At 40.1% G+C, this 27,803-nt stretch overlaps 1 protein-coding gene across 1 annotated transcript in view; it reads left to right on the forward strand.

Moving 5' to 3' along the window:
- The window catches only part of obscnb (obscurin, cytoskeletal calmodulin and titin-interacting RhoGEF b), a 59,142-nt gene that overhangs the window by 20,398 nt on the left and 10,941 nt on the right, over positions 1-27,803 (forward strand). Inside the window, exons 29-61 of the mRNA XM_039602475.1 lie at positions 9-275; positions 744-1,010; positions 1,101-1,367; positions 1,458-1,727; positions 1,808-2,077; positions 2,629-2,895; positions 4,082-4,348; positions 4,488-4,754; positions 4,900-5,166; positions 5,327-5,593; positions 5,743-6,009; positions 6,176-6,442; positions 13,017-13,283; positions 13,417-13,683; positions 13,935-14,201; positions 14,606-14,875; positions 15,588-15,854; positions 16,248-16,526; positions 17,101-17,358; positions 17,535-17,801; positions 17,950-18,222; positions 21,248-21,523; positions 21,632-21,904; positions 23,343-23,633; positions 23,856-23,885; positions 24,050-25,387; positions 25,543-25,824; positions 26,452-26,533; positions 26,643-26,764; positions 26,854-27,051; positions 27,143-27,175; positions 27,278-27,376; positions 27,483-27,701. Of these exons, the coding sequence (XP_039458409.1) occupies positions 9-275; positions 744-1,010; positions 1,101-1,367; positions 1,458-1,727; positions 1,808-2,077; positions 2,629-2,895; positions 4,082-4,348; positions 4,488-4,754; positions 4,900-5,166; positions 5,327-5,593; positions 5,743-6,009; positions 6,176-6,442; positions 13,017-13,283; positions 13,417-13,683; positions 13,935-14,201; positions 14,606-14,875; positions 15,588-15,854; positions 16,248-16,526; positions 17,101-17,358; positions 17,535-17,801; positions 17,950-18,222; positions 21,248-21,523; positions 21,632-21,904; positions 23,343-23,633; positions 23,856-23,885; positions 24,050-25,387; positions 25,543-25,824; positions 26,452-26,533; positions 26,643-26,764; positions 26,854-27,051; positions 27,143-27,175; positions 27,278-27,376; positions 27,483-27,701 (8,868 nt within the window). The remainder of the gene's footprint in view (positions 1-8; positions 276-743; positions 1,011-1,100; positions 1,368-1,457; positions 1,728-1,807; positions 2,078-2,628; positions 2,896-4,081; positions 4,349-4,487; positions 4,755-4,899; positions 5,167-5,326; positions 5,594-5,742; positions 6,010-6,175; positions 6,443-13,016; positions 13,284-13,416; positions 13,684-13,934; positions 14,202-14,605; positions 14,876-15,587; positions 15,855-16,247; positions 16,527-17,100; positions 17,359-17,534; positions 17,802-17,949; positions 18,223-21,247; positions 21,524-21,631; positions 21,905-23,342; positions 23,634-23,855; positions 23,886-24,049; positions 25,388-25,542; positions 25,825-26,451; positions 26,534-26,642; positions 26,765-26,853; positions 27,052-27,142; positions 27,176-27,277; positions 27,377-27,482; positions 27,702-27,803) is intronic.

The raw sequence follows: 27,803 nt of genomic DNA on the forward strand, positions 1-27,803 counted from the left end.
ATATTCAGAGCGCCCACTTGAGATTGCAGAAGCCATTAAAGATGTTAAGGCGAAGGAGAAAAGCTCAGCCATACTCAGCTGCAAGTTCTCTGCTCCACCCAAAGAGGTTAACTGGTTCAAAGGTCGAGTACCTCTGGCAGCATCAGACAAGTACAACATCAAGCAAGATGGTACACGCGCCCAAATTACCATTCACAGGCTCACTGAGGAGGACAGTGGAGAGTACCGCTGTCAGTCTGGACCTGCTGAGACCAAAGGCACACTTACTGTTGAAGGTACGTTTTCCAACTTTAAATTGTCAAAAGACTGTATATAAAATATGGATGAAGTCACCATGACGTCAGCCACTGATTGGTGTCCCATTGTGAAGCCTCGAGCTCAGTGTTTTCACTATCACCATCCATTTTGGTTCTTTGAAACCAGATGTCAGAATCTGACTGAGAAACCGAGGACATTGCACGCTCTTTGGCTAAAGATTTTCAATAATAGTTAATATTGATATTAGTGTCATTCCAATATCATTCTCAAAAGACTTTTATCCAAGCAGAAGTCTCTTTGCAACCAATAAAATGAATGCAGCACTTCCACGTTTGCTTTTTATTTCAGATCGAGAAGCTACATCAATCTTTTATAGAGACTATTTGAATATCACAGTTCCCTTATATAAACCATAAAGCAACTCATTTGAAATATTTTGTGATTGCTCTTCAAACTGAAACTGCTGTCCCGATTTGTCTGCCTAGTGCGTGAAATCAAAATCACCAAACACTTGGCCAATACAGAAGTCGATGAAGACAGCGATGCGGTATTAACCTGTGAGATTAACTACGCTGATGAAGAAGCTCAGTGGCTTCTGAATGACAAGGTGCTCTTCACAAATGAGGTTAACACCATCGCTCACGAGGGGAAGGTTCACAAGCTGACACTGAAGAACCTAGCACCTCAAGATGGAGGAACAATCACCTTTCAAGTCCGCAAGGTCAAAGAGTCTGTCACACTCAAGGTTAAAGGTGAGAGCATTAAATGCAGTTCCAGAGTTATTTGATATTTCACAAATGAGGCTTTTATTTATCCCTCAATCATTGTTTTACTTTCTGCAGAGAAGCGCGCTGTGTTCCTCAAGTCACTAGATGATGTTATTGGAGAAGAGAAAGGCATGATCACTCTGGCGTGTGAGGCATCCAAGCCGAGAGTTTCCCCCACATGGAGAAAAGAGGGTAAAGTCTTAAAAGCTGGGCCAAAATATGAGCTCCTTCACACAGGCAAGTCTTTGGGCCTGATCATCAAGGATGTCACCAAAGACGATGCTGGGGAGTACAGCTGTGACCTTGGCACTGAGGTATCCAAGGCAAAGGTTACTGTCAGAGGTGTGTTTTTCTATAACTTTCTATATTTATTTGTACACGTTGCTTTTCGTATATACAGTTAACTTATACACAATTTGGTTTCTATACTAGAAATTGGTATTGGAATAACTAAATGGCTGAAATCAGTTGAAGTGAATGAGGGAGAGACATGTAGTTTTGAGTGCATCCTGTCTCGTGAGAGCACAGATGAGTGCTCCTGGACTGTCAGTGGCCAAGCTGTTACAAACAGAGGCCGCTTTAGCATCTCCACCAAAGGACGCAAATACATGCTCACTATTAAAGATGTCTCCCCTGCTGATGCTGGTGAGGTAGTCTTCAGTATCAAAGACTTGAGCTCCAAAGCAACATTAACAGTTGAAGGTAAGCTTGATATCAGTCTTTAAGAGGCTTTGGCAATGATTCAAATCATAAAATAAACATTTTATCCTCTTATGTTGCAGGTAAAGCTTCATCTGTATCTAAAGGACTGCAGAATATTTGTGTCGTTCAAGGGGAAGATGCTGTTTTTACTTGTGAGGTGACACAGGCTAGTTTTGCTGTAAAGTGGGCCAAGGATGGAAAAGCCATCAAAAAGAGCCAGAAATATGAGCTCAGCCAGCAAGATAGAGTCATGAAACTGACCATCCATAATGTGTCTGCTCAAGACTCTGGAGAGTACAGCTGTGAAGTTATTGGAGGTGCAACCACCAGAGCTAAGCTAGAAATCAAGGGTAAGACTCTAAGAAAACTCAAACATTGCCTTGGTCTAATTTCACATTTCAGCTTTGATGGGATACAATTATTCTACGTTTTGTTTTGATTTTCCACACATAAGCAAATAAAAAACCCCACACACATACACAAAGTATACACAAAGGTGCTTGTGGGTCAGTCCTTCTGGAGGCAGCACTTAGTGGTGGCTTTTATATTAGCTGGCAAGAGGACCTTTAAAAGGGATTTGTGATGTGATTTAATTCATCTGGAAAATATCCAAGGTAAAGGCATGTAAAGATGAAATGACAATTGTATTTATATAGCACATTTCATTACATGAAAACTTAATCTGTTTAACGTAGAAAATCAATCTACATTTTCTCCAGTATGCCAGTTCAGGTGTGTATAGGTGCAGGAATTAGTAATAATATTCCAAGTCTTAAAAAGTTGAAATATTTCCTAGACATAGAATATGTTCTGGGCTCTTTTAAAAAAAATTAAACTATAGATTAGTGGTGTAGTTTCATACCGTGGCAAACACTTTCACAGCGAAGTTTCCTTTTTGCAGAGCCAATCCATAAATTCACTAAAGCGCTAAAGGACAGTGAAGCAGACGAGAAGGGCTCTGTGACTCTGCAGTGCACAACAGAACAAATCCCATCCACGGTTGTATGGCTTAAAGGTCACACAGAGCTCAAGGCTGGGGGGCGATATGAGATGTCTCAGAAAGATGGCGTCTTAACTCTCACCATCAAACAACTGGAGGAGAACGATACTGATATCTACACTTGTGACGTGGGCACTGCCAAGAGCATGGCCAAGGTGACCGTTAAAGGTGAGAACTTTAGCATGAATGAAGGTGAGACAACATTTTGTTCTTACTTACATCTTAATACACTGCAGAAAGGTTTGAGCTAAGTTTTCTTTTAATCTTGAGATTATTATTATTTGTTTTTATAAATTGATCAGAGCGCATATGCAAACAGCTTTGGTACCAAACCAGCTGATACCATCCAAGGAGTTTACAAGCTTGTGGATTTTTATGTTTTTGAAACTGTCACGGTTCTGGATAATTTTGACCCAGCTTTTTCAGTTTCTTATATTTTGGTATATTTTTGTATTATGATTTATGTTCTGGTTCTTTAGTTGTGCTATTTTGATTTTTATTCTAGATTTAGATCAGTGTCAGTCTGCGTCCTTGTAAATTGTTTCTTGTTTCCTGTTTTACTTTGAAGGTTCGTGTCTGGTGTCAGGGTGTTCAGTTTTACCGGCCTCCTGTCTCGTTAGCCCAATCCCTCCCAGCTGTGTCTCCCTCCTGTTTTCCATTCCCTGATTACTCCCCTGTGTATATAAGCCCTGTGTTTCCTTTGTTCTCTGTCGCGTTGTTAATGTCTGCTCACCCTCTGATTTTGCTGTGTGTGCCGTTGCCTGTTAGTTTACTTTCCCTAAGTATAGTTAGCCTTCCGTTCAGTCTGCAACCCGCAATAAAGCTGTTTATTTTGAGTTCAACTTTGCCTCAGTGAGTCCTGCATTTTGGGTCCTTCCTCCCTGCCTGCCTGCACACAGCCATGACAGAAACTGCTGTGGATTTATACAGTTCTACTGTGGTTTTCTTGCAGTTTTCAGTCATTTGCAGTATTTAGGTTACTGCAAGGAATTCTTTGCTTTTGTGTTAAGTGGCGTTTATATCTTTGTCTGGTATATGTGTGTTTGAGGTATTGTCTGTACATCCACAAACTGTGAATGACATACATTAGCATGCATTGGCGTTTCTGAGTGACCATTGCCCAAATTTATTGGATTGTTCTCCTTTGCATTTAAGAATTTTAAATGTTTTTAGTGCAGTAAAGTTTGGGTTTTGCTCCTAGTTTTTAATCCACTGTTCAAAATCAGCTGCACTGTTCCAAAGACTAATGTTGGACAACTGGAGCACCTCAACTCCATCCGCCATCCTAGCTTCCCATTATTCATTCTTCTTTACAACCCAACAAAACTCAAAGTAATTTTCCATTTTATTTTAGCCCTGCCCACCACTTTTATTGAGAAGCTCAAAAACCAGGAGAAAAAAGAAGGGGAGAGTGTGACACTTCGCTGTGAGCTATCAAAACCTGCAGCGGTCGTTCAGTGGAAAAAAGACTCTGAAATTCTCAAACCAGGAGAGAAGTATGACATGAAGCAGGCAGAGGGCTCTTGTATACTTCAGATTCTGAATTTGAAGATAGAAGATAGTGGAGCGTATACATGCGTATGCGGGGACGAGAAGACATCTGCAGCCTTGAAAGTCACTGGTATGGATTGATGATGTTTTTTCCATCATAGTTTTGGAAACATTTGTGTGCGAATTTTCAAAGAGATACAATCCTGTGGGCTTGTTAAAACTGTTTGTATGATCTAATTGTGATGAGTAATGAAAACATGCTTGTGCAGCATTGCCACCAAACTTCACACAGAAGCTGGAGAGCCAGCAGGCCGAGGAGGGAGCTGACATTAGTCTGTGCTGTGAGCTCTCTAAAGCTGGAGTCCCAGTAGAGTGGAAGAAGGGAACGCAGGTCCTGAAGTCTGGAGAAAAGTACCAGATGAAGCAGAAGGCCTCTATGAATGAACTTGTGATTAAGAAGGTGGTGCCTGAAGACAGTGGAGACTACAGCTGTGTGTGTGGAGACCAGAAGACCACAGCCAGCCTTAGCATAAAGGGTAGGAAGGGGATTTTCACAGTTAGCAAAGTGTTTTTATGTTTGCATGTTACTGCAAATCAGTGTTTCTCAGAATGTTTTACGTGTATTTTTATGTTCTATGTAAAACACTGGCACTGTTTTCTAATCTGCTAATAAATGTTCAGCCAAACCAGTCACCTTCAAACTGAAGCTGGAGAGCCTGGAGGCCGAGGAGGGAGGCAGTGTTACTTTGCGCTGTGAGCTCTCTAAGGCTGGAGTCCCAGTGGAGTGGAAGAAGGGAACGCAGGTCCTGAAGTCTGGGGAGAGGTACCAGATGAAGCAGAAGGCCTCTGTGAATGAACTTGTGATAGAAAAAGTGGTGGCTGAAGACAGTGGAGACTACAGCTGTGTGTGTGGAGACCAGAAGACCACAGCTAGTCTCAATATAAAGGGTAGGAAGAGGATTTTCGCAGAGTTATTCCATATAATTTATGTCAGCATGCTGTTGGTTTCTCAGTATTTGTTATTTAATAGTTGTATTTTATTTTATGTGTATATTTATATTTTATGTCATGACATATCGCTGACTGCAAATCACCAATAAATGCTCAGCCCAACCAGTGACCTTCAAACAGAAGCTGGAGAGTCAGCAGGCCGAGGAGGGAGCTGACATTATTCTGCGATGTGAGCTCTCTAAAGCTGGAGTCCCAGTAGAGTGGAAGAAGGGAACGCAGGTCCTGAAGTCTGGAGAAAAGTACCAGATGAAGCAGAAGGCCTCTGTGAATGAACTTGTGATTAAGAAGGTGGTGCCTGAAGACAGTGGAGACTACAGCTGTGTGTGTGGAGACCAGAAGACCACAGCCAGCCTTAGCATAAAGGGTAGGAAGGGGATTTTCACAGTTAGTCAGCAAAGTGTTTTTATGTTTGCATGTTACTGCAAATCAGTGTTTCTCAGAATGTTTTATGTGTATTTTTATGTTCTATGTAAAACACTGGCACTGTTTTCTAATCTGCTAATAAATGTTCAGCCAAACCAGTCACCTTCAAACTGAGGCTGGAGAGCCTGGAGGCCGAGGAGGGAGGCAGTGTTACTTTGCGCTGTGAGCTCTCTAAGGTTGGAGTCCCAGTGGAGTGGAAGAAAGGAACGCAGGTCCTGAAGTCTGGTGAGAGGTACCAGATGAAGCAGAAGGCCTCTGTGAATGAACTTGTGATAGAAAAAGTGGTGCCTGAAGACAGTGGAGACTATAGCTGTGTGTGTGGAGACCAGAAGACCACAGCCAGGCTTAGCATAAAGGGTAAGAGAAGATGTATTTATTTATTTTTGTTTTTGTATTTCTTTTTAAATTTCAAGCTGTCACTGTTCGTCTTTTGTGTTCTGTTTTAAACCACTTTTGTCCCCCCCAAAAATATATGTCATGTTGTGGGATATAACTTACTGTTAATAAACTAATAAATGTTCAGCCCAACCAGTCACCTTCAAACTGAAGCTGGAGAGCCTGGAGGCCGAGGAGGGAGGCAGTGTTACTTTGCGCTGTGAGCTCTCTAAAGCTGGAGTCCCAGTGGAGTGGAAGAAAGGAACGCAGGTCCTGAAGTCTGGGGAGAGGTACCAGATGAAGCAGAAGGCCTCTGTGAATGAACTTGTGATAGAAAAAGTGGTGCCTGAAGACAGTGGAGACTACAGCTGTGTGTGTGGAGACCAGAAGACCACAGCTAGTCTCAATATAAAGGGTAGGATTTGTGATTCAAATCTGTATTTAAAGTATATCAAATTTTCTTTGTAATACAATAACAGTTCTCACCTTTTGTTTTTTCAGACTCCTTAACTTTTTTGTCACTACACCCATTGTGTTTACATTTAAATGCAATGATAATGACTGGATTAAACTGCATGGATGATTGTCTTATATTTTATTGATTTTATCTCAACTGAAGCGCTTGTATTGTGGCACTTCTGCTTTGAAATTTCTCTGACTGTCTGTTTATTTAGTTCTTCTGTTTCTGATGGATAATGAAATGTCATTCTTGTGGGTGTTACTGTCTTTCACATTTTAGTGCATTATCAGGTTGAAACCAGTCTGCGCCTGAATTGCTTTTCTGCAGTGTTCCTGCGTTTTGACAGTCTAACTTTTTCTTGAAGATTTCGCTTTGAAATTACCAAACAAAATGGCTTCTCCTTTTTCATTTCACCTATTTCAGGCAGCGTTACTTGTTGCTGCATTTCTGTGAGTTTTGGTTGTTTTCATTGGTGGTAGTCTTGGCACTGGATCTTACATTTATGTGGGTCTATAAACCTCTCTTGTCTACAGTATTGCAGTTACTGGCTCTGTTTTATGGGGTCTAATCATTTCTGAAACTCCCTTTTGTCAGATGATAGTTTTCAATTGATATATTGAAGTACAGCGATCTGAATTAAAATTATTTCCTCTCAGCTGTGAAGCTGGCAGCTCCTCCTTCAGCTGCTACAGAATCTAAGAGGCAGGAAACCAAAGAAAAAGGTACGAAAGGATGATGGTGATGTAATAACATAACTGTCAGTGTTATGTTGCCCTGTCCAGCTTGATAATGGCCTCTGCGCTGCCATCTGCAATCCTCCTTTAAATTGTACCTGTATGCTGTGGCCTGTAAAATGCTTGATAGATATATTTGTCAGTATGCTGTTTCCTATATTTTGGCTGTATCGAATATTCCTTCTGTCTTACAATAGAGTATTTAGGTCTCTTTCCCTTAAGGCTACAATGCGTAATATTTCTATATCTATATAACATTTGTATTTCAGAATCTCTGTCTGTAGCTGCTAAAGACAAGCTCAAGAGGCAAGAGATAAATGAGATGATAGAAGGTAATTTTCAATAGTTTCGGCTTGTTTGTTGGTTTATCCTGTTTTAATTGTGCCTTTGCGGTGAATCAGTGTGTGCACTGCAGCTCCTTGTTAAAAGGAGTCAAAAATTAAGTAAATGAAGCCATTGGGGACTTTGTACCTCGGGTGTTTGGCTGCTGACCTTTGCCAAAGAGAGAAAGTTGTTGGGTCATGACTTGGCTTAAATTGTCTTGTTGCTTTCTGGTGTAATTTCTATTTAGTTTGCTTTGCTTTTTGTGGGACTGCTGGAAGATTTGGTGCTGGAAAACTGCTGTTGATTTGCACTTACTGATGTTTTGGTCTTTGTCATGTTTTTGTGGTTTGAGCTACTGTTGCAGGAAAAAAAAAAAACGGCAATATTTTCAGTCTCCACATCTGTGGATTTGTGTGGTCACTAGATTATTTTGTTGCATGGAGGCTGACTTAGTATGAAGATATGAAGCTGTCTTTGATTCCACCAGCTGTTTGTGTTTCTGCTCTTGATGAGACTTGAATTACATGTTTCTGCTGCTTTATTATGGCAAATTCAAATTATGGGACCAATGTTGTGTTCAATCATTTTAGTGGTGACATTGACAACAACTGAACAAACTCCTAAACAGGATTTTCAGGGACGTTCAAGAGAGCTTAAAGTGGGAAGTGAAGGTAATGCAGTGCGTGTTTGCATGGATTTTTCTGGACACTGCAAGAGCAGTTAGAAAATTCAGTTTCAGTCTTTAAAATGTTGTGCGCAGTCCTGTCAGTCTTTGCTTCAATGTGTGCTCATCTATATCTACTGTGAGGTGAATGGCAAAAATACATAATGAAGTTGGCTTTCGTTGTATGTTTTTATTGTGCCAGTTGCATTGTGTTCTGTGTTAAACAGAACATTTTGTTGCTCTGTGTTTGGTGACGCATTTTGTGTCGGATCGCTGAGATAATGGTCTGAGGTGTTTTTGGTTTTTGTTGTTGCTTGTAGGTTTTTTTCATTTTGAAATATTTCAGTGATTCATGTCGTCACAGATATTAACCCCCCCAATTATTTTTACCTCCACCAAGAAGGTTTTGTTTTTGGTAGCACTGGTTTGCGTGCTTCTGTGTGTGTGTGAGTCGTTAGTAAACGCAATAGCTCGAAAGGTTTTGAATGTATTCTGATAAAACTTTGTAGGGGTGTAGAGTGGAATCATGTTATCAGTCCATTGAATACTGGCTTACATCCACCCTTTAATGCCAGCTTAATCATTTATTGGTCAGTAATTGACAAAAAAAACATATCTCAGAAACTATGGCTCTCTGTGTGTGTGTGTGTGTGTGGGGTGTGTGTGTGTGGGGTGTGTATTGTCAACTTACAGAATAAGAATTTAAAATATACTCCTATTAATCTACTTCAAGATTAATCAATTGATCTCAAGGTCAAAGTGATGATAATGCCATATAGTGCTATTTAAAGCTGTTTAAACGTCTTACTATCATTGTTTTTATTGACAACATATGGGGAATGATATATGGAGATTCTAAATATCATGTTACATCTGATCTCTTCTTCAAAGTTAAATAACAATAAAATAACTGAAATAAATTTGGATACATTTTATGAAAATAATAAAAAAATGTATTCTCTTTCTTTCTTTCTTTTCTAACTACTTTGTTTGGATCGTATAAATTTAGCGAATGATACCAGTATATGGGGACTGTAAATATCACATAATAGTTTGCATTCAAATGTCGTGTCACATTTGACCTCTGACCTCACCTTTACGTGTCACATTTACCTTTATTTCAAGTTGACCCCAAGAGGTGTTATATTTTTCAAGACAATATTGTCAAGAGGACAATAATGAGCTGCCTTGATAGTTGGAAATATAATAACTATCTAATAGGATGACATTATTTTATAAGGTCAAATTATTAATGTCCAGTTATTTACTCTTACTTTATTTCAACTACCTACCCCTACGTGTTTGTGTAATCAAAGTAAACATCTGTCCTGTTGTCCTTATCTGATTTATACTGCACTGCTTATTAAAGTAGTTTTAAAAAGAACAAAGAAAACATCATGAAATTACATAAAATATAATCCTATTCCCTTAAAATAAATCGTGACTAGAGCGTGCGATGCCTTGGTGGAGGTTTGCACTCTCTAAGAACTTCTTGTTTAAAGTATTCAGTTTGCACACTTGTAAGCAGATCACATAAGAATGTGTGACATTCGTGTTTGTGTCTGTGCCTTTCTAATTCTGGCTCTTGTGTTAAAGTTATGCTAGAACTCCAGTTGTAAGGTTATTGTGTTTTATCCCAGCTGATAAGCCTTTTGCTGGAACCACGGACAAACCAGCTACGCAGAGACAGGGGACTAAAGAGCAGCTCGCAGGTACGCAAAAGATTTGACTTTTGCATTGACCAGCAGGTTTCGTGCTGTACAGTACACTTTATTGCTACATTACTCTCATTGTTAGTTTTGCTGCATGCTTGTGTTTTCGTCACATTGTTTGGCGGATTGAAATATGTTTGACTGTAGCTTGTCCGTGTGAATTTTTTTAAAGTTAGAAATCAATTTAACTAAGGTTAGGTCAATTTAAAAGCAAACAACTCGATGTTGTCTGAGTTTTTCTAAAGAACTTGAGCAGTAACAACTTTAATTTACTCTATTTTTTGATGAAATTTCTGGAAAGTTTTTTTATGCAGGTTAAAGATTTGTAGAAAAATCATTGCTTTTATGCTTTCATGTTATATATTCACTAATATTACTATAGTCAGTGATATTTGATATATTTATGATGAAGTACTGGAGACCACACACAAGGAATAGAATGACTGATCTTACTGCTTCCTAATGGATTAGTGATCTACCAGAATGGTGATCACGTTATATATTAACTACTTACTTAACGAAGTAATGGTAATTGCTTTCATTCATACAGCTTAAAGGCTGGTCTGGTGTTTCCAGAACGGCCAGAACACATTTGTGTGAAATAGGCAATTTATATTGAAATGTCACATTATTTTTTCCAACCTAGTCACCTTTTAGGTATTTTAATTTGATTAGAACCTATTTTACATACTTTGTACCGTCTGCATTTAATTGGCTTTCCGCCAGTTCTGTGACCGATAACTGGACCATAAAAGATAAAGCCCACTCGTGTCCAGTTTAATGAACAAAATGTAGTATGTAATAGGAGACTACAAACAAAGAATGATTGATCTTACTGGTCCTGAACAGACTATAGTATTAGTCATCAGGCAGAATGGGGATTTTGTCCTTTTTTATACGCTGAATACTTATTCATGAAGTAATGGTAATTTGACTCGTTCATTGATGATCACAACTAGCACATATTTTCACCTGAGCAAGGACTGAGTCACTTCATAATTATTCAGCCTGATTAATTATGAAATAATGAATTACATCATTACTTTATACACAGGTTATTGTTTTGAATATCTTTACTTCCACCTGAACACTGGGTTTAACATAATAACATGAAGTTTTTCACTACTTGCCCTCAGGAATCCTATCAGAATGGAAAGAGATTCCATAATATTGAGTTATATGGAATAATTTTGTCTGTGGCTACGCTGCTATGGAGTGTTTTTTCTAAACTGTCCTATCCCACGCACCGCAGTTTGCTTCTTGTGCTTCTCATGGTTGTGATATGTTGGCAGAAAGATTGCTGCAAAGAGGTTTGTTGCAAGACAGTTTATCTTAAATAATGGACACCAGTACTGATATAATACCAGTCTTGTCTCTCAGTCTAGTCTTAAGTCTTTTTAGTTTGTGAGACATAGTGTATGTTGTGTCTTGTGATCATGTGCCTCGGCCTGGCTTTGTAAATTCTCCTGTTAATTCTCCAATTAAATTAAAGTTTGCCTTATATTTAAAGTAATTATAATTACCTATATTGTGGTTCCATTAACCTGATGAAATATTGAAGATAAACTTAAAAAATATAAAATCTGTACTTTAGAAATGGTTCTTGCATTAATGCAGTGTTCAGTGTGTCCATATGAGGATGCTGAGTGCTGTTTGTTATCGTGTGTCAGTACTATTTTAAGATACTGCATTTCCAATCCAGTGCATGAGTCTGTGTGTTATTTAAAAAAAAATTGAAAGTTAGGAGCTTTTCCTCTATCAGTCACTGTCAGGGTTAGGAATCAAGTGTATATGGATATAAAAGCATGTTGCTTTTGATTTGTTGCATCAATTATTCTGTTGTTGAAGCTGAAATTCTAGTTAATGCAAGTCAATTAAAACCAACTAAATAAATACAATTACAGCACAGACCTCAGCAGTGACCTTGAAAGCTGAAGCTGAGAAGCAAGACACCCTAATGAAAATTGAAGGTATGTGCTGGTGTTCTTGACTACTAAAGAGTTGTCACAGGAATCTTGTATGAATGCAGGACTTACGTCTACAAATATGAAAGACGCTGAATAAATTCTCAGTTTCGAATCTTTGGTCCCGTCACGACCTTCTCAACTCCCAGCAGAGACAAAAAGGGTTAAATGGGCAACACAACAGGCGGCTGGGGGTCTGAACATTACAAAAACCTCTGTAGTTTGCAGCCCAGTTAATGTTAAGCAGAAGGATAAACACCTCAAGCTTTGAAAATCTGCAAATGCAAAGCACAATCCTTACTTAGCATCACAGAAAATAACATTAAATGTTTGAGCTTAAAATGAACTACATACTTGGATATGTTTCATATTTACTGATATTAGTCATTAAATATAAATATATTTACTTTACATTATGTGGTTTTTGGGGGGGAATTCTAAGTGCACACTTGGGCTTGTTGCATTTTGCTAAAGAACATGCTGCGGCTGCACAGGCTCAAATTTCAGGCATCGTTGAGTCTTTGTCTCATTTGTTCTTGTTGGCTGACAAGTCTAAAGTTGTGACTCATTCACTGTTGATTTTTATAGACTTTCTTCTGTATTTTACTAGTTTGTTAACAAGCTTTTTCTCTTATTCATCTGAAACATCACCATTCTTCTCGTGTTTGTTCTGCACTGTTTTTATGACTGTGAAGTCATCCCTCTGCTACAGCTGGATACCAGAGCGCTGGAATGAGATTAGTGGCACTGTGCATTCTTTATTCTCCTCGTTTTGTTTTTATTCAGCCTGATTGGCTGTTACTCACTTGTTATTACCTCTGAATACCAGATTTGTAGAATTATTTTCTTGTTCTTCTCAAACAGAAATAGTTGAGGGCTGTATTTGACAGACTTTTAAGTGCCAATTTTCGAATAGGCAGAGGTGTGCCTGCCCTGACTGCGTATCAGTGTTATTTTGTGTTTGTGCAATAGAGCAGCCATGCTGGATGCTTTTTATATTTTCTGTTTTTGTTTTTAGTAGGTTAAAAAGTATATACCAAACTGATCTGTTGTTATTAAATCCTATGGGTTACCATAATACATACCAACAGATTATTATTATTATTATTATTATCTATTTTTAATCCCAAGTTCTTCCAGTCATATTCATTCGAGACCTGGAGAGCCAAGTAGCTGAAGAGGGAGGTAGTGTTACCCTGCACTGTGAGCTATCGAAACCTGGAGTCCATGTAGAGTGGAAGAAAGGATCGGAAGTCCTGAGCTGTGGAGAAAAGTACCAGATAAAACAAAAAGGATTCTGTCATGAGCTGCACATTCTTGATTTGAGGCCTGGAGATACAGGAAGCTATTCATGCTCTTTAGAGGATACAATAAGCTCAGCATCTCTGGTTGTAAATGGTAGGATGAAGCTATCGCATGTTTTTTCTTCTTCTTCCATCAAGTCCTTCATTTGTTACTTCAATTCTCCTCTCTTCATCATCCCTGTTCCTTTTTGCATAATTACTCCATTTTCCTTTTTTTTGTCCATCAGCTCTTCCAGTTATTTTCACAAAAGAGCTGGAAAGCCGAACGGCTGATGAGGGTGACAGTGTCACCCTGAACTGTGAGCTCTCTAAACCTGGTGTTCCTTTGGAGTGGAGGAAGGGAGAACTTGGTCTTTGTCCTTGTGCAAAGTATGAAATTAGACAAAAAGGACACCTGGCTACACTAATAATCCATGATGTTGACTCAGAGGATTCTGGGAGTTACACATGTGATGCCGGTGATCGTCGTAGCACCGCACAGCTAGCTGTGAAGGGTATGCTGTTGTTTGTAGTTTAAACATAGTGGTGCCATTTTGGTTTATCTTTATTAGAATATTGCTTGAAATATCGGACTTGACCTCAGGGTTAATACTCTAAACTATAAACTAAAGTGTGTAGATTGGACTCCAACTTCTGCCGTTTACTTCTTCACATGTGCGAGCTGAAGGCTAAAACTTGACCTAAATGTATTCATTCGTTTATTTCTCCTAAAAATGTTCCCTAATTTTTTCTCACGTTTCTGCAGCCAAGCCTGTCCTTTTCAAAACCCAGCTACAGAACCTTGAAGGACAGGCAGGAGAGAGCGCCCGTCTTCGTTGTGAAATCACAAAGCCGGGAGTCAGTGTGGTCTGGAGGTGTGGTGATCGGGTGCTGGCATCCAGCAGCAAGTATCACCTGAAGCAGGAAGGGACTGTAGTTGAGCTTATCATCTACAAACTGCAAGGAACTGACTCAGGAGAGTACTCCTGTGATACAGGCAGGCAGAAGACTTCAGCTGTCCTCACTGTGAAGGGTAGGATCTTTTTCTATTTAAGACTCCTCCTCCCATGCACTGTCTTGAGCTGGAGCCCAGTCATCCTTCATTTCCAACATCACTCCCTCTTATTGACCATCTTCTCACAGAGCAACACTTGAGCATGAAGTGCTTTCATTGTTCAAGAAAACGTGCTCATCTCATATTCATTAGCACCTCACTCTTTTGCGCACTTCTTGTTATTTGTACGCACTTTTCTCTTGGGCTCAATCACTGATTTCACCATTTGAGCCTTTCACATTTCTGTCTTCACAAATATTAACAAACACTACTCTGTTTTCTTCACTTGGCACTGGTAATTGTAGCTCAGCAGAAATCTTCATAAATGATCAACTTGAACTTCACCAAACGTTGTGTGCTTCTAAACTGTATTTGTCAAACAGAGGTCGAGGTTAAAATACTGAAATTCTTGGAGAGCTGCGTTGTGTACGAGGGTGAAGATGTCTGCTTCGAGTGTCTGGTTTCTCATGAGGAGGCACCACTAGCACTGTGGAAACTCCAGGATGTCCCTCTGCAGAATAATGAAATGAACCTGATCAAGGCTGAGGGTCGGCTGCACAGCCTCACACTCAGAGGCGTCACTACAGCTGATTCAGGGACAGTAACTTTCACTGTGGGAAACCACACTTCCACAGCTTCTCTGACAGTCAGAGGTAAGGGAATTGTAGGCAATGTATTCCTTGGGAACATCTTCCAGTTTGCTTCTACAATAATTTTGGGATTATCTTCTGCTCATTTGCTCTCAGTCTTCTTGTTTTTGGATACTTTCCCTCTATTTTTTCAGAAGTTCTAAAAAGCAACAACTGTCTTGTTATCTTTTCATCTTCCTATGGCATCTAAAGAAAATTCTCACTTTCCATTACATTTCTATTTCCAGAGTACATGCATGTTTACCTTACTTTCCATTGAACTTGGAACTAATAAAACTCTTTTACTTTTCATTTTAGCACTAAAATTACATATTGGTCTTGTTGATCAATGTGTTTTCATCCAGTACGTTTTTATATATCACCGAATGCTGTTATAACTGTAACTTTCACTTTTCTTCAGTTAAGCTGAAGCTGGAAGTGTTGAGTCTTTGACTTGTTCATGTTTGGGGTTACTTGGATTAAGGATTTAAGACATGCACCACCAACAGCAAAACTGTTCTGATTGTGGAGTTTTTTCTGATTAGTTGTATTTGTGACTTTCTTTAAACTTATGAATGGGTGGATTGTAGCTCTCCTTGGAGCACATTGATTGATTGTATGTAAATTTTGGAAGGACTGTGCAGCCTCGCTGTGGATTATAGTGTTTTCTGGTGCCAGTGTTCACTTTCTAAAGTTTTGAAGTCTGTCATCGTAATGAAATTGGTCTCTCTGGCAGCTGCACCTGTAGTATTCAAGGAGGAGCTGAAAAGTCAAGAGGCCAAAGAAGGAGGCGAAGCCTCTCTGTCCTGTGAGGTATCAAGCCCTGATCACAAGGTGACCTGGTGGAAGGGCTCAACTCTTCTCACACAGGGAGAGAAATACACCATGGAGCAAAGAGCAACCACTCACTTTCTGATCATACACAAGCTGATCATGGAGGATGGTGGGGAATATACCTGTGATACTGGAGACCAGAAAAGCACTGCTACCCTGACTGTAAAAGGTAACAGAGCACATCTTCATCTATCATCTGTCTGTGTCTCTCATCTCCTCTCCTCTTGTCTTCATCCTTCCTGAAGTTCATATTCACTCCATTATCAAGTACTGGACAAAAGTGTATCCTCTACTCGCAACTAATTCTCTTGGATTCACAGATTTAGAGAGTCCAGTGTCCTACTATGGAATTCAATTTAAATTTTCCTGCTTTACTGGAATTTATCTGATTTTATTTATATGTATTGTTGATAGTTTAGTAGCTCTAGGGTGTTAAAAAACATCACTAGATCCTTGTTTCTTAGATTGGGGAATGACGTGTTGAGTGAGCATATGCCCTCATAGTCATGATGTGTGGAAGCTCTGCACAGAACTGATCTCTCATCATCCCATTCACCCTCAGAGCATGTGCGAATCATTCGAGAACTCTGCGACATTACTGTGACCACTGGGAAAGATGCCGTCTTTGAGGTTGAGCTGTCACACTCTGGTGTCACCAATGGGGAATGGTGGCTTTCAGACAACCTGCTTCAAAATAATGATCTGAATCAAATGAGCATTATAGGGAGAGTGCACCGCTTGGTCCTCAAGATGGTAACCACAGACGAATCTGGAGATGTTGCCTTTGTGGTGGGAGAAGAGAAGAGTGTGGCCTGTCTTCTGGTGGAGGAGAAACCCAAAGGTAAAGGAGATGAGATGGTCATTAGAGTTTTCACCCTCAGAGCCATCTTCATCAAAAACCACAAATTATTATTATTCTTTTTCAAATCCACTGGCATTTTACATTTTTTGTATTTTCATTAAATATATTTTATAGTATCTATTAATTTTAAAGGGCTAATAGAGGTACTTTAGCTCAACAAAGTAATACTACTGTAAACTGTATATTTTAAAACTGGGTAGTTTCAGATATCTAATGCAGTTCTGCATCATAGTTATTATTGTGACTGTATTTCACATTTGGTGAGGTAATACATTTCTTACATTAGTCTTTGGTGCCCAGCCGTTAAATTCTGTATGTAATTTTCATCCCTGTGTTTGTTATATTAGTCTGGCTAGACATGGATTTAAAGTAAAATTGACTGCTTGCTAGAAACACACAAACACAAGACAGTAATTCTACTTTTTTTTTAATTGTCATATTATTTTATGTATAATTTGTGTTATAGTAGTTCACAGAAATCAAGAATGAAAGCATAATGCCAGTGCAGAACGGAAAAGGTTGCATATAAATGCTACTTGTCCTGTATTTGCAGTGCTAATATTAGAGAAGCCACACAACACTATTGCATTAGAAGGTGAAACAGTCACTTTGGCCTGCACCATCTCTGACCCCAGTGGTAAGGTTACCTGGATCAAAAACAATGTGGCCCTCCAAGCGGGTCTCAAGTATGACCTGAAGAAGAATGAAGCATTTCATCAGCTTCGTATTCACAACCTGGTGGCTGAGGACGCCGGAACGTATACCTGCGACACTGGGGATGCACAGTGTGATGTCACGCTGACTGTGGAAGGTAAAAACATTGGATTGAAATGGACAACTAAAATATTCTTGAACTTCCACCTCCTTCAACCACCCAGTATAGTCTGAAGCCCTCAGGGATGTTTCTCTCATCTTCTCCACTATTTGACATCGAACTTGCCATCTCAATATGTTATATCAACCTTTCCTACTTTAAACTCTCACCAGGTGCCCCAGTCTTCTTCCAGACAGAGCTCAAGAACCAGGATGCCATAGAGGGCGATGATATTACTCTGCACTGTGAGCTCTCTAAGCCAGGTGTTTGTGTTGAGTGGAGGAAAGGAGGAATAGTCCTCCGGCCTGGTAAGAAGTATGAGATGAGACAGTCAGGGTGTATTCAAGAGCTCTGTATATGGAATCTGGAGCCTGATGACAGTGGCTACTACACCTGCGATGCAGGAGACCAGCTCACTACAGCTTCTTTAGCAGTGCAAGGTAGCCTCCCATTCAGTACTGTTGCAGTTTTTCTTAATTGTGAAACTTCTGTCTGTCTCATACGTTGTGTGTTTTTTGTTTAGAGTTGGCATTATGATGATTATGAGTACATTTAAGGCTCAATGTATTCGTATCTTCCACTCAACAGCAAAAGAAGTCTTCATTGTTTCTGGCCTTAAGTCCACCGATGTTTTTGTTGGCGAATGGGCAACTTTCTCCTGCCAGCTCTCTGGTAAAGCCCACGGCAAGGTGCAGTGGTGGCTGGATGGCAGCTTGTTGGAGAACAGCCCCTTTAGTGAGATAGGGCTGGCCCAGGGCCACATCCACACCCTAACCTTAAAGAACCTGGCCACAGATGACTCTGGCACTGTCACCTTCAAAGCTGGCAGTTTAACATCAACAGCCAAGCTCTTGGTCAAAGGTACCATAAAAATGTTAACTGCAGACTGAGATAAGCTTTTTCCCAGAGACTGAGATAAAGCAGTCTCTTTTAGTCTTATACAATCTCTAAGGATCCTGCAGTATTTTAATTACACTTTTAAAATCTTAATGGGTTGCAGTCAATTTTCCTACTTCAGTATTTCTTATTATTTTGAATTAAATAGTAGAAGCAGGAACTAATATATTTGTTTTCTATTTAATAACTGGCATTTACTACAAAAATGTGCCATTCTTTGTGAAGAATATGGGGTTATATACTATGAAATATAATCATATTTCATATATAATCATATTTTTACTGCAGGGTTCCATCCATCTATTTGACATATTAGTGCTCCATCATGCATGAGCAGTAGGAGTTTGCATTTCATTAATAATAAGAAGTCATGTTTTATGCAATATGCTTTGATATAATCTCAAAAATTCAACTGGGTGCAGCACCACAGTAAAGTTTTAGTAACCTTTTCCACTCAATGAGCTAGTATTAAAAATGCTGCTCTTCTTTTGAATGTAGGGCTGCTGAAATGATGAAAAATAATAATCACGGTTATGTTTCTCACTTTGGAACACAATCAGATTTACTAATTTTGTGGAGCATTGTTATACCTTAAAAAGTACTTTCTGATACATCATCATTGACGTGTAAACAATGAGTGTAATTACACAAAAGTGAAAAGGACAACTAGAGAGCAACTTGCAATGGGATCACACAAGCCCCCACACATGGTCTGACTAAATCTAGCAACGTTGTGACACAGTTTTGTTGATAAAATCCTTTACAAACAGATATCTAAACACCAGTTTTCTAATGATGCTAGCTTTATATTGTTCACATTCAAGCTACAGTAGACAGACGTCACTTTGAGCCTGGTGCAAAACAGAACACAAAATGATTGATTCAGAGTGACGCTCTGGTCTAAAACCTCTACCAAGGAGTTAATGTTTTTAGAGGCATTAGTGTGCATGTGTGTTTCCTTAAAGGTCAGTAGATCAATCTGAGGGTTAAAGTGACAATAATGATATATATGGAGGTATTTAAAACTGTTTCTTACTGCCATCATTTGTATTGTCAGCATATGGGCATGTGTGTGGGGATTCTAAGTTTGCATTGAGTTCTTCTTCAAGATAAAATAATGTCGAAACTTAATAATGATAATAGTGTCTTTTATCTTTAAAAGTATGCTTTAAATTTTACTGCCTTTGTATTGACAACATTTGGGAAATAATACTGGTATACAACATTTTAAATACAACATTATAGTTTGCATCCAAATATTATCTGAAATTTGAAAAATAATTCTCAAAATGTTATCAAGTGTGTTAAAATGATTTTAACAAGGGAGGTGTCCAAAAGTACTTTTAGAAAGAGCAAAGAAAACAAAATGAATATATACAAAATACAGTACTACTCTCTTGAAAAGTAAATATTGCCCAGGTTTGGACTCTCGGAGTGCTTCTTATTAATTTAGTCTTCATTGTGAGTCCCTTGTGGTTTAGTCAGTCTAGCTATCAGGCTAGCTGACCTTTTGGCTAGTGGGTGGTGTTTCTGGTCCACATCCTGTGACTTTTTGTGTTTGATTTTCCTGCTTTAACATCTTGCCGGTTTGTGCTTTTTTTCATGCTGAATTTAAGGTTATATGCCCAGATTCAAGCTTTAATTAAACTCTTATCTATACAGTATACTATTATCCATATTCTGACTGCAAATGTTGTAGCCAAACAGCTATTAAAGTTGTAAGCAGCTCCTTTTAACCATGCCTTCAACAACGGGGAAGGGAAGACCAATTAATACAAGAATGCTGAAAACAAGCATCATCAATCTGGGATTTCTTCATTCATTTTAAGCTTTGTTTTAAGCATGATCGTGATTATTATAATGTTAACCTGCAGCCCTAACTGTAAGTATCCCTCGGTAATATAAATAACAAGCCTGTCTTATTTGATGTTTGGATTCAGTAAAAAAACAAACATACTGTAGATCTGGCCTCCGTCATGTTAAAGTTCACAGATGGTGAACCAGAATATTGAAATGCTTGAAAGAAAGTGCTGCTCCACCCATCCATACAGGCCGGCTGCTCTCAAATAGTCATGCTCTATTCATCTCCTCTGTCCCATCCTACCAAACCCTTCTTCTAACCTTCCAGCATTAAAATCTCTAACTCTTGTATATACACCTTGAGTTTGGCATTTCTATCTACCTATCACTCCCTTCTTCTCTATGAGCTGCCAGTAAGTCTTGACCCTTGGTTGTGAACTTTGACTGTTGGACTTTTTGACCCCCTGAGAGCTTATGTAGTTTAAGCATTGGATGATTGAAAATACATAAAAAAATATACATAGAGTATTGGTAACTTACAATCAGTAATTCCAAAATAATATCACTCACATATTTACACTTAGACATGCTTTTGGGGGTTATAAAAGCTCTTATGTCAGTCGGCATGGCCCGCTTTTATCCTTACATCTCATGGCCAGGATTTGATCCTATGATCCCCTGACCCCAACCTCAGATCCCACAGTTGAAGTGGTGAGCAAGATGGAGGACCTCCGGGTGGTTGAAAACCAGCCGGCTGAGTTCATCTGCCAGTACTCAAGACCAGTGAAGGCTCAGTGGAAGAAAGATGGGCAGCCTTTGCAGCCTGATGGCCGAAGGGTGGTAGTGGAGCAGGACTGGAATGTGGCTCGCTTGTACATTAGCCATGTGTCTGCTGAGGACAGGGGCACGTACTCCTGTGAGGCAGAGGGGACCTGCGTGGTCGCTTCACTTCATGTGGAAGGTGAGCTTCCCTCCACATGGAAAGAGCACCAGGCTTTAGGGGATCTTCTCTGCTTCTACCTACAAAAACGTCTTTGGAAAAAAAAAAAAAAACAGGTCTTTTACTGATCATCACAGCATTTTTGCTCTTGGTTGACAAAAGCTTAACTATTTTACTTTTGTCTTTGAGAACTGCAGTCCTTTTATAATCTATTATAATTAAGTTACCATGGTTTCTTGCTTTCTACAGCCAAACCCATTACCATTGTTCAGGGCCTGGAGAATGTGGAGACTTTTGATGGAGGCGAAGCGCTCTTTGAGTGTGCCCTGTCTCGTCCTGAGAGCAAAAACTGCCAGTGGCTCTTTGATGGCAAACCACTGAAAGAATCCCCTAATGCTGAGGTTGTATCATTCGAGAGCGGTCGTCGCCATCTGCTCCTGCTGAAAGAGCTGCGTGTCAAAGACAGTTGCACGGTGACTTTCAGAGCTGGCACAGCTTCCACATCTGCTCAGCTCACTGTTAAAGGTAAGTCATCAAAATGAAGACTGTACAACGGTGAAGCTGTAGTAATATTATAATCTTGACTTTAGTCAGTTGCGAATTAAGAAATTTTGTGGATTTTTCCCATGTAAGGTTGGCAGTTGGCCATTGTGAAGGGTTTGGAGGACAGAGTGGCTGCAGTGGGGGAGAAAGTCGAGTTCTGTGTTGAGCTCACGGAGGTGGTCCCTACGACAGAAGTGGTCTGGTATGCTAATGGAGTTGAGCTGAAGCCCAGTGACCTCTGGGCTATGAGGGCCGATGGTCGGTCTTACCGCCTTGTCCTGAGACAGGCGCCTCTTTTGCCCCAGCAGGAAATTACATTTGCTGCCAGAGATGCTATCTCTCTGGCCAAGCTCACCATCATCAGTAAGTGTTTAATGAATAACATGCCTAAGATCACTTTTAAACAGCTGTAATTATGTGTTTTTAATCTTCCAGTTAGGTGCTTTTTATGTTTTTTAGATTGCAAATGTTACAGTAAATGATACATAAATCATAAATTCAGTCTGGTAACCATATCTCTGTAAGGTATTAGACTATCTCTCTGCATATTTATTTATTTCAGTTATGTAAACTGTCATGTCTATGAAAAGATTAACAAATATCTCTTTAAACCTGTACGTAGAGTTTACTCCAATTTTTTGTAATTCTGAGTTTCGACCAGGGAGCGCAGAACCAGAATTTACATTTTGGACAATTCAGGGTATAGTAGGAAGCTAAGGTAATACAAATCTTTTGAAGAACTATGGAGCAGGTATGGCATACCATCAAAGCTTTTTCTTAATACCTCCAACTGTGAAGTTTTATATTAACTAGGCAGTTCAGTAGTTTGAAGCTCTCTTCTTTATCCACCACTGAAGATTTCACTTTGAAATTTGTACAGTCTAGTGGCCTGGTGTCCGTCTTAAACAACACGTTTGCTAGTAGGTACAATGTGTCATTTCATAACATACTACATGCCACTAGTATGGAGAACGGATTTCAAATATTATTTACACAAGAAACAATGGTCAGAAGTGTGGTCTTAAGTAAATGGCCTGGTAAATGGCCTGCATTTGTATAGCACTTTACTCAGTCCCTAAGGACCCCAAAGCGCTTTACACTACATTCAGTCAATTCACCCATTCACGCACACATTCACACACTGGCAATGGCAAGCTACGCTGTAGCCACAGCTGCCCTGGGGCGCACTGACAGAGGCGAGGCTGCCGGACACTGGCGCCACCGGGCCCTCTGACCACCACCAGTTCCAACACAAACTAGATATTCCAAATTAAGGCAATATAAATGGATAAATAGGCAATGCATGGCTCCAACAAGGCTGCACAGTCTTAACACTAATACTTTCAACACTTGCATTAAATGTAAGAATCTCTGTTCCCACTGTATGCGGGAATGCCTTCTGATTCAATCTTTTTGAAGAAGGCTGCTGGAAATATGTAACCAAATTTCTGAGTAATAGATTCCTCTTAATTCTAATTTATGCTTAGTGAATATTTACCCCAGACAGTGCTGTGATCTCTAAGAATATCAGGTCTTTACTTACCTTCTGCTTTTTGGAAGCCAAACAGCATAGAGCTTTCTCTTTGAAGAAGCAGCAAACCTGTGCAAATTTACAGCGGCCTAAGCGAAAGACATTCTTTAGAAAAGATAAGCTACCTGACAAAAAACATGGAAAGTTCTGGAGCATTTGGAACACCTTCCATATAACTTTCATAACAGATTAACACTGTAGAGTATTTGGATTTTAATTTGTGCTCATAAATATATCCAATGGCTGTTTTTCTTTTTCCCTTCCCCATAGCTGTGCCTGATCCTCCAGAGGATCCGGAGGTCCTCAGTAAGACAAAAAAGTCTGTTACCCTCTCTTGGTTCACACCTTTGCATGACGGAGGAAGTCCCATTCTGGGCTACAGAGTGGAGATCCGAATGGTAGACAGTGCCCTCTGGCTTCCATGTCATTCTGAGCCTGTGCGTAACACCGAATTTGTGGTTGAAAATCTCAGTCCAGGCAGTGCCTACAGGTTTAGAGTGGCAGCCATCAACAGAGCAGGGATAGGGGAGCCTGTTGAGCTGCCTCACACTGTTCAGCTTGGTGAGTGAATGTACGCTTCACTTAACACAACTATCTGCTTTTTTCTGTGATGTTGTGTTTATAATTGCAATTGCAGTTCATGTTTTATGTCACATGGTGATATGAGATCGAGCTTTATGCAACTGCAACATTCTAGCCAAAGATGTAATGCTAGAAACCAAGGAATTTAGATATTTTATAAACTTTAATATCATTTGTTTTTCCTCTCTTCTTGTAACACAGAAGCACCTCCTCCGCCACCGATTACCCCAGGTAGGTCACTGTACACTGTATATGTGGTACTTTTTGTATTTCTCCACAAGCTCTGCTGTAGCCCTAATGTAGCCCTGCACATAAATGTTAAAAGTTTTTAAGCACCAATTAAACGGGCGTGGTGCTGTATGGACCCTAACTGTAACTCCATTGTGGATGTGTAGATGCAAAACAGGAAGCGACTGAGGTACTGGGACAGCCCAGTCTTCCTCCTGAGGCTGCTGAAGAAGGTGATCTCCATGAACTTTGGGAAGCATCAGCCAAGAAACGACGCATGAGTCGGGAGCCAACTCTGGACTCCATCTCTGAACAACCAGAGGAGGACGGCAAAAGTGGTCGGAGCAAATTAGACCAGAATCAGCTTCCACAATCTGAGAAAGTGGAAGTCAAATCAGCAGAGAAGGAGCAGGCCATTGTGTCAAAGCAGCAGACAGAAACCAGCCTGTGCACCAGCTCTGAGGATGAGTCTGTTTCTGGGCGTTCAACACTTGTTTCCTACCTCAAAAAGAGCAGCAAGACTACTGAGACAGTGACAAAGGAAGCAGATACTCTAGCCGCTGAGAGATTCTTCGCACATTTCCAAATGTCAGAGCAGAAAACTGTGCAGCAGACAGAAGTGAAAACAACTGTAGTTCAGCAAACACAAGAAAAACACGTGTCTACAGAGGAAACTAGCATCATGGAGATCAGTAAAGAGGATGACCCTGAGCTCAGAGAAGCTGCTGTTAAAATTCAAGCTGCCTTCAAGGGCTACAAGGCCCGCAAGGACATGCGTCCTGTTTTTAAAGAAGTCTTCAAAGACCAGACTAAAGAACCTAATGGCACCATACATCTGGAATGTGTGACAGAAGGTAAACCTGATAAGGTCCGCTGGCTGAAAGATGGAGAACCACTGACGGATGGCAAGCATCATCATATTGATATCTATAATGATGGCACCTGCTCACTGGTCATTACTGCAATCACCACCAAGGACACTGGAGTTTACACTTGTGAAGCCACTAACAAGTTTGGGGTAGCTTCTCACAGTGGTAAGGTGACTGTGGGAACGGTAAGAGAATCATCGGGCCGACGGCCGCTTACTGTAGGTTACAGTGCTGACAGTGAGCCTGAGAGCTCCTCCGGAAGTGAGATGGATGAGTCGCTGAGACAGGCAAGCAGACGCCTCCGGCGCCTGTTGCGCACGCGTCTCCCACCAGATGTTGAGGAAGAACCATTTGTCAGTGCAGATGAAGGAGACTTGCGAGCCCCAGACCCACAATCTTACCGTGAAGATGACAATTATATCTACATTCGTTTTGATTCACGGACAGAAGCTGAAGTTGCCTCTACGAGATTTCAGGAGATGTTTACAGTCCATGGGGTTCCTGTGGAGACCACAATCATACCTGCAGGGTCTCACAAAGTGGAGCTGCGAATTAAAAAGATGGGCTACATACAAGATGGTACACAGACGCCCACACAAGATAGACAGCCTCCTGCTTTCACGACTGGAGCTCCAGGTAAGAAGCAGCTTGCTCTCTGTTAATTATAACTTTCTTTATTGTTACACACATTTTGTCTGGTTAGTAATGCACTAAGTTCAATACACCAAGAATAGTTTCTCTGTAAGGGGTGGGATTTTTATTTTTGCTTTCCGTTTGCTCTTGTTGCCCAGCTGCACCGGTCTTCTTAACCGAGCTACAAAGTCAGGATGTTCCAGACGGTTATCCAGTCAGCTTTGACTGTGTTGTGATTGGCAAGCCACCTCCCACTGTTCGCTGGTATAAGGATGGCAAGCTTCTGGAGGAGAATGACCATTACATGATCAATGAAGACCAGGAGGGCTGCCACCAACTTATCATCACCACTGTGTTGCCTACTGATATGGGGGTCTATCGCTGCACAGCTGAAAACAGCAGCGGCATTGCATCTACTAAAGCTGAACTCAGGGTTGACAGTAAGTGAACAGATGATACAAGAAATGCACATTTGCTTTTTAAATACCTGTGCAGGGATAACTGACTAGGCAAATTGTACAGCATTTGTACAATTTGTACAATCTTAAGTCATTAAAGTCACATCTTTAATGACTTAAAAAAGGAGAATTTGGTGCACAAATTTGAATTTATTTTGGGCACCAATTCTTGTTTTTTGAAGTCATTGAGATGTATGCTGTACATCATTCCACCCTGGAAAAAGAACAGTTCAAAGAAAGCATTAAAAGGGCAAAATTACTACAATATTCATGCCTGTATATGTATGCAAACTTCTGTATAGCTTGTTTTTTTTAAAACAGAAGACAACTTCAGACGAAGTCAGAGGAAAACTAGCATGCAGAATATGTGACATGGACCTTGAGCCTCCCCTTATATAAAGGCAGGTTTCTCACCCTGCCTTTATATTAGGGAGGGGTAAAGAAAAACACACCCACAAAACCTACAGTTATACAGATGTAGCATTTAACTGAAGCATGTTTATAAGAAGCATGAAGCTAATTTCCGAACCATAAATCAGCATCTCAGAAAAGCAGAGTCCCTTTACACCTTAAGCATTGTATAATACTATAATAAAATTCCTCCATCAGTGTCTTGCAGCTCAGATTATGACACTGCTGCTGATGCCACTGAGACGTCTTCCTATGTCAGTGCCAAAGGATACATGTCCAGGTGAATTTATTTATGTTTATTTGTTTATATGAACTAAACCTTTATATTGAGGCCTTCACATAAAGTTATAGATATACTGGAGCTGCTGTGCTTTACTCTCCTCCAACAGGGAAACTGAGACCTTTGAGTCTGTAGCTGAAGATGATCAGCTACCGCAGGTTGTGGAGGAGCTTCATGATGTTCACGTCTGTCCAGGTTCACCTATTGCAAAGATGCAGCTTAAAGTAAAGGGTAAAGTAAAGATTTATTAATCCATCCTGGTGTTCTAAAAACATTGCACATGATTTAAGAATGTTTCTAAAGTATTTGTTGTTTTCCAGGTTTCCCGAAACCCAGAATATACTGGTTTAAAGATGGCCACCCTCTACGACCTTCAGAAAGAATTCATTTCTTAGCAGAGAGAGACGTTCATGGCGTGGAGATCACGGAGGTGAAAAAAGAGGATATGGGGGAGTACTCCGTCTACATCAGCAATGCAGCCGGTTCTGCTTACTCCTCTGCCCGGATGATAGTATTGAGTATGTATACACGTGCCTGGATACAAAATACAAATCTCAAATGAAATGATGAGATACACTTTTATACATTTGCAACACTTTTTTGTAACAGGTCCCGGGGAGATTTTACCACAAGAGAAAAAGGGTAATTTAACATTTATCCTACAAACCACAGCACAAGTATATGTACTTTCAGTAGACATTTCCATATATTCAAAGTGTCACGTTATACACTTTATTCTCACAGACCCTAAAGAGCCCCTGGTGCCACCCCGCTTCATTGAAAGGTTCAGCAACAGGAAGGTGAAACAAGGAACAAGCATCACTCTGTCTGTGAAAGTAGAAGGTGCGTTACTACACTTTTCTAGATAAGAAGAAAGTCTAGATTTTAGGCTCTACCTGCCACACAGCATTATTATAAAGTCTCCATAATCACCCTTCTTCTCTCTTAGGATCTCCTACTCCCATGGTCAACTGGCTAAAGGAGGAATCTTTGGAGGATGTCCTGTGGATCAAGCCTGATACTAAAGGATACAAAATAGCAAGCTCTGGGCGCCGGCACAGTCTCATCTTGATGGACGTGGGCACAGAGTACACTGGTGCCTACACCTGCATTGCAACAAATAAAGCTGGACAGTCCATCTGCACTGCTCACCTGGAGGTGGATGAGAGTAAGGAGAATAAAGTCATCAAGATACTTTATTTTGAAATGACAGGTTAAATGAGTGTTTTCTTATATCAGAAACACTTAGCAGAGCACTTTTCAAACCACC

This window comes from Oreochromis aureus, linkage group 18 (genome assembly GCF_013358895.1).
Source record: "Oreochromis aureus strain Israel breed Guangdong linkage group 18, ZZ_aureus, whole genome shotgun sequence".
Classification (NCBI taxonomy): domain Eukaryota; kingdom Metazoa; phylum Chordata; class Actinopteri; order Cichliformes; family Cichlidae; genus Oreochromis; species Oreochromis aureus.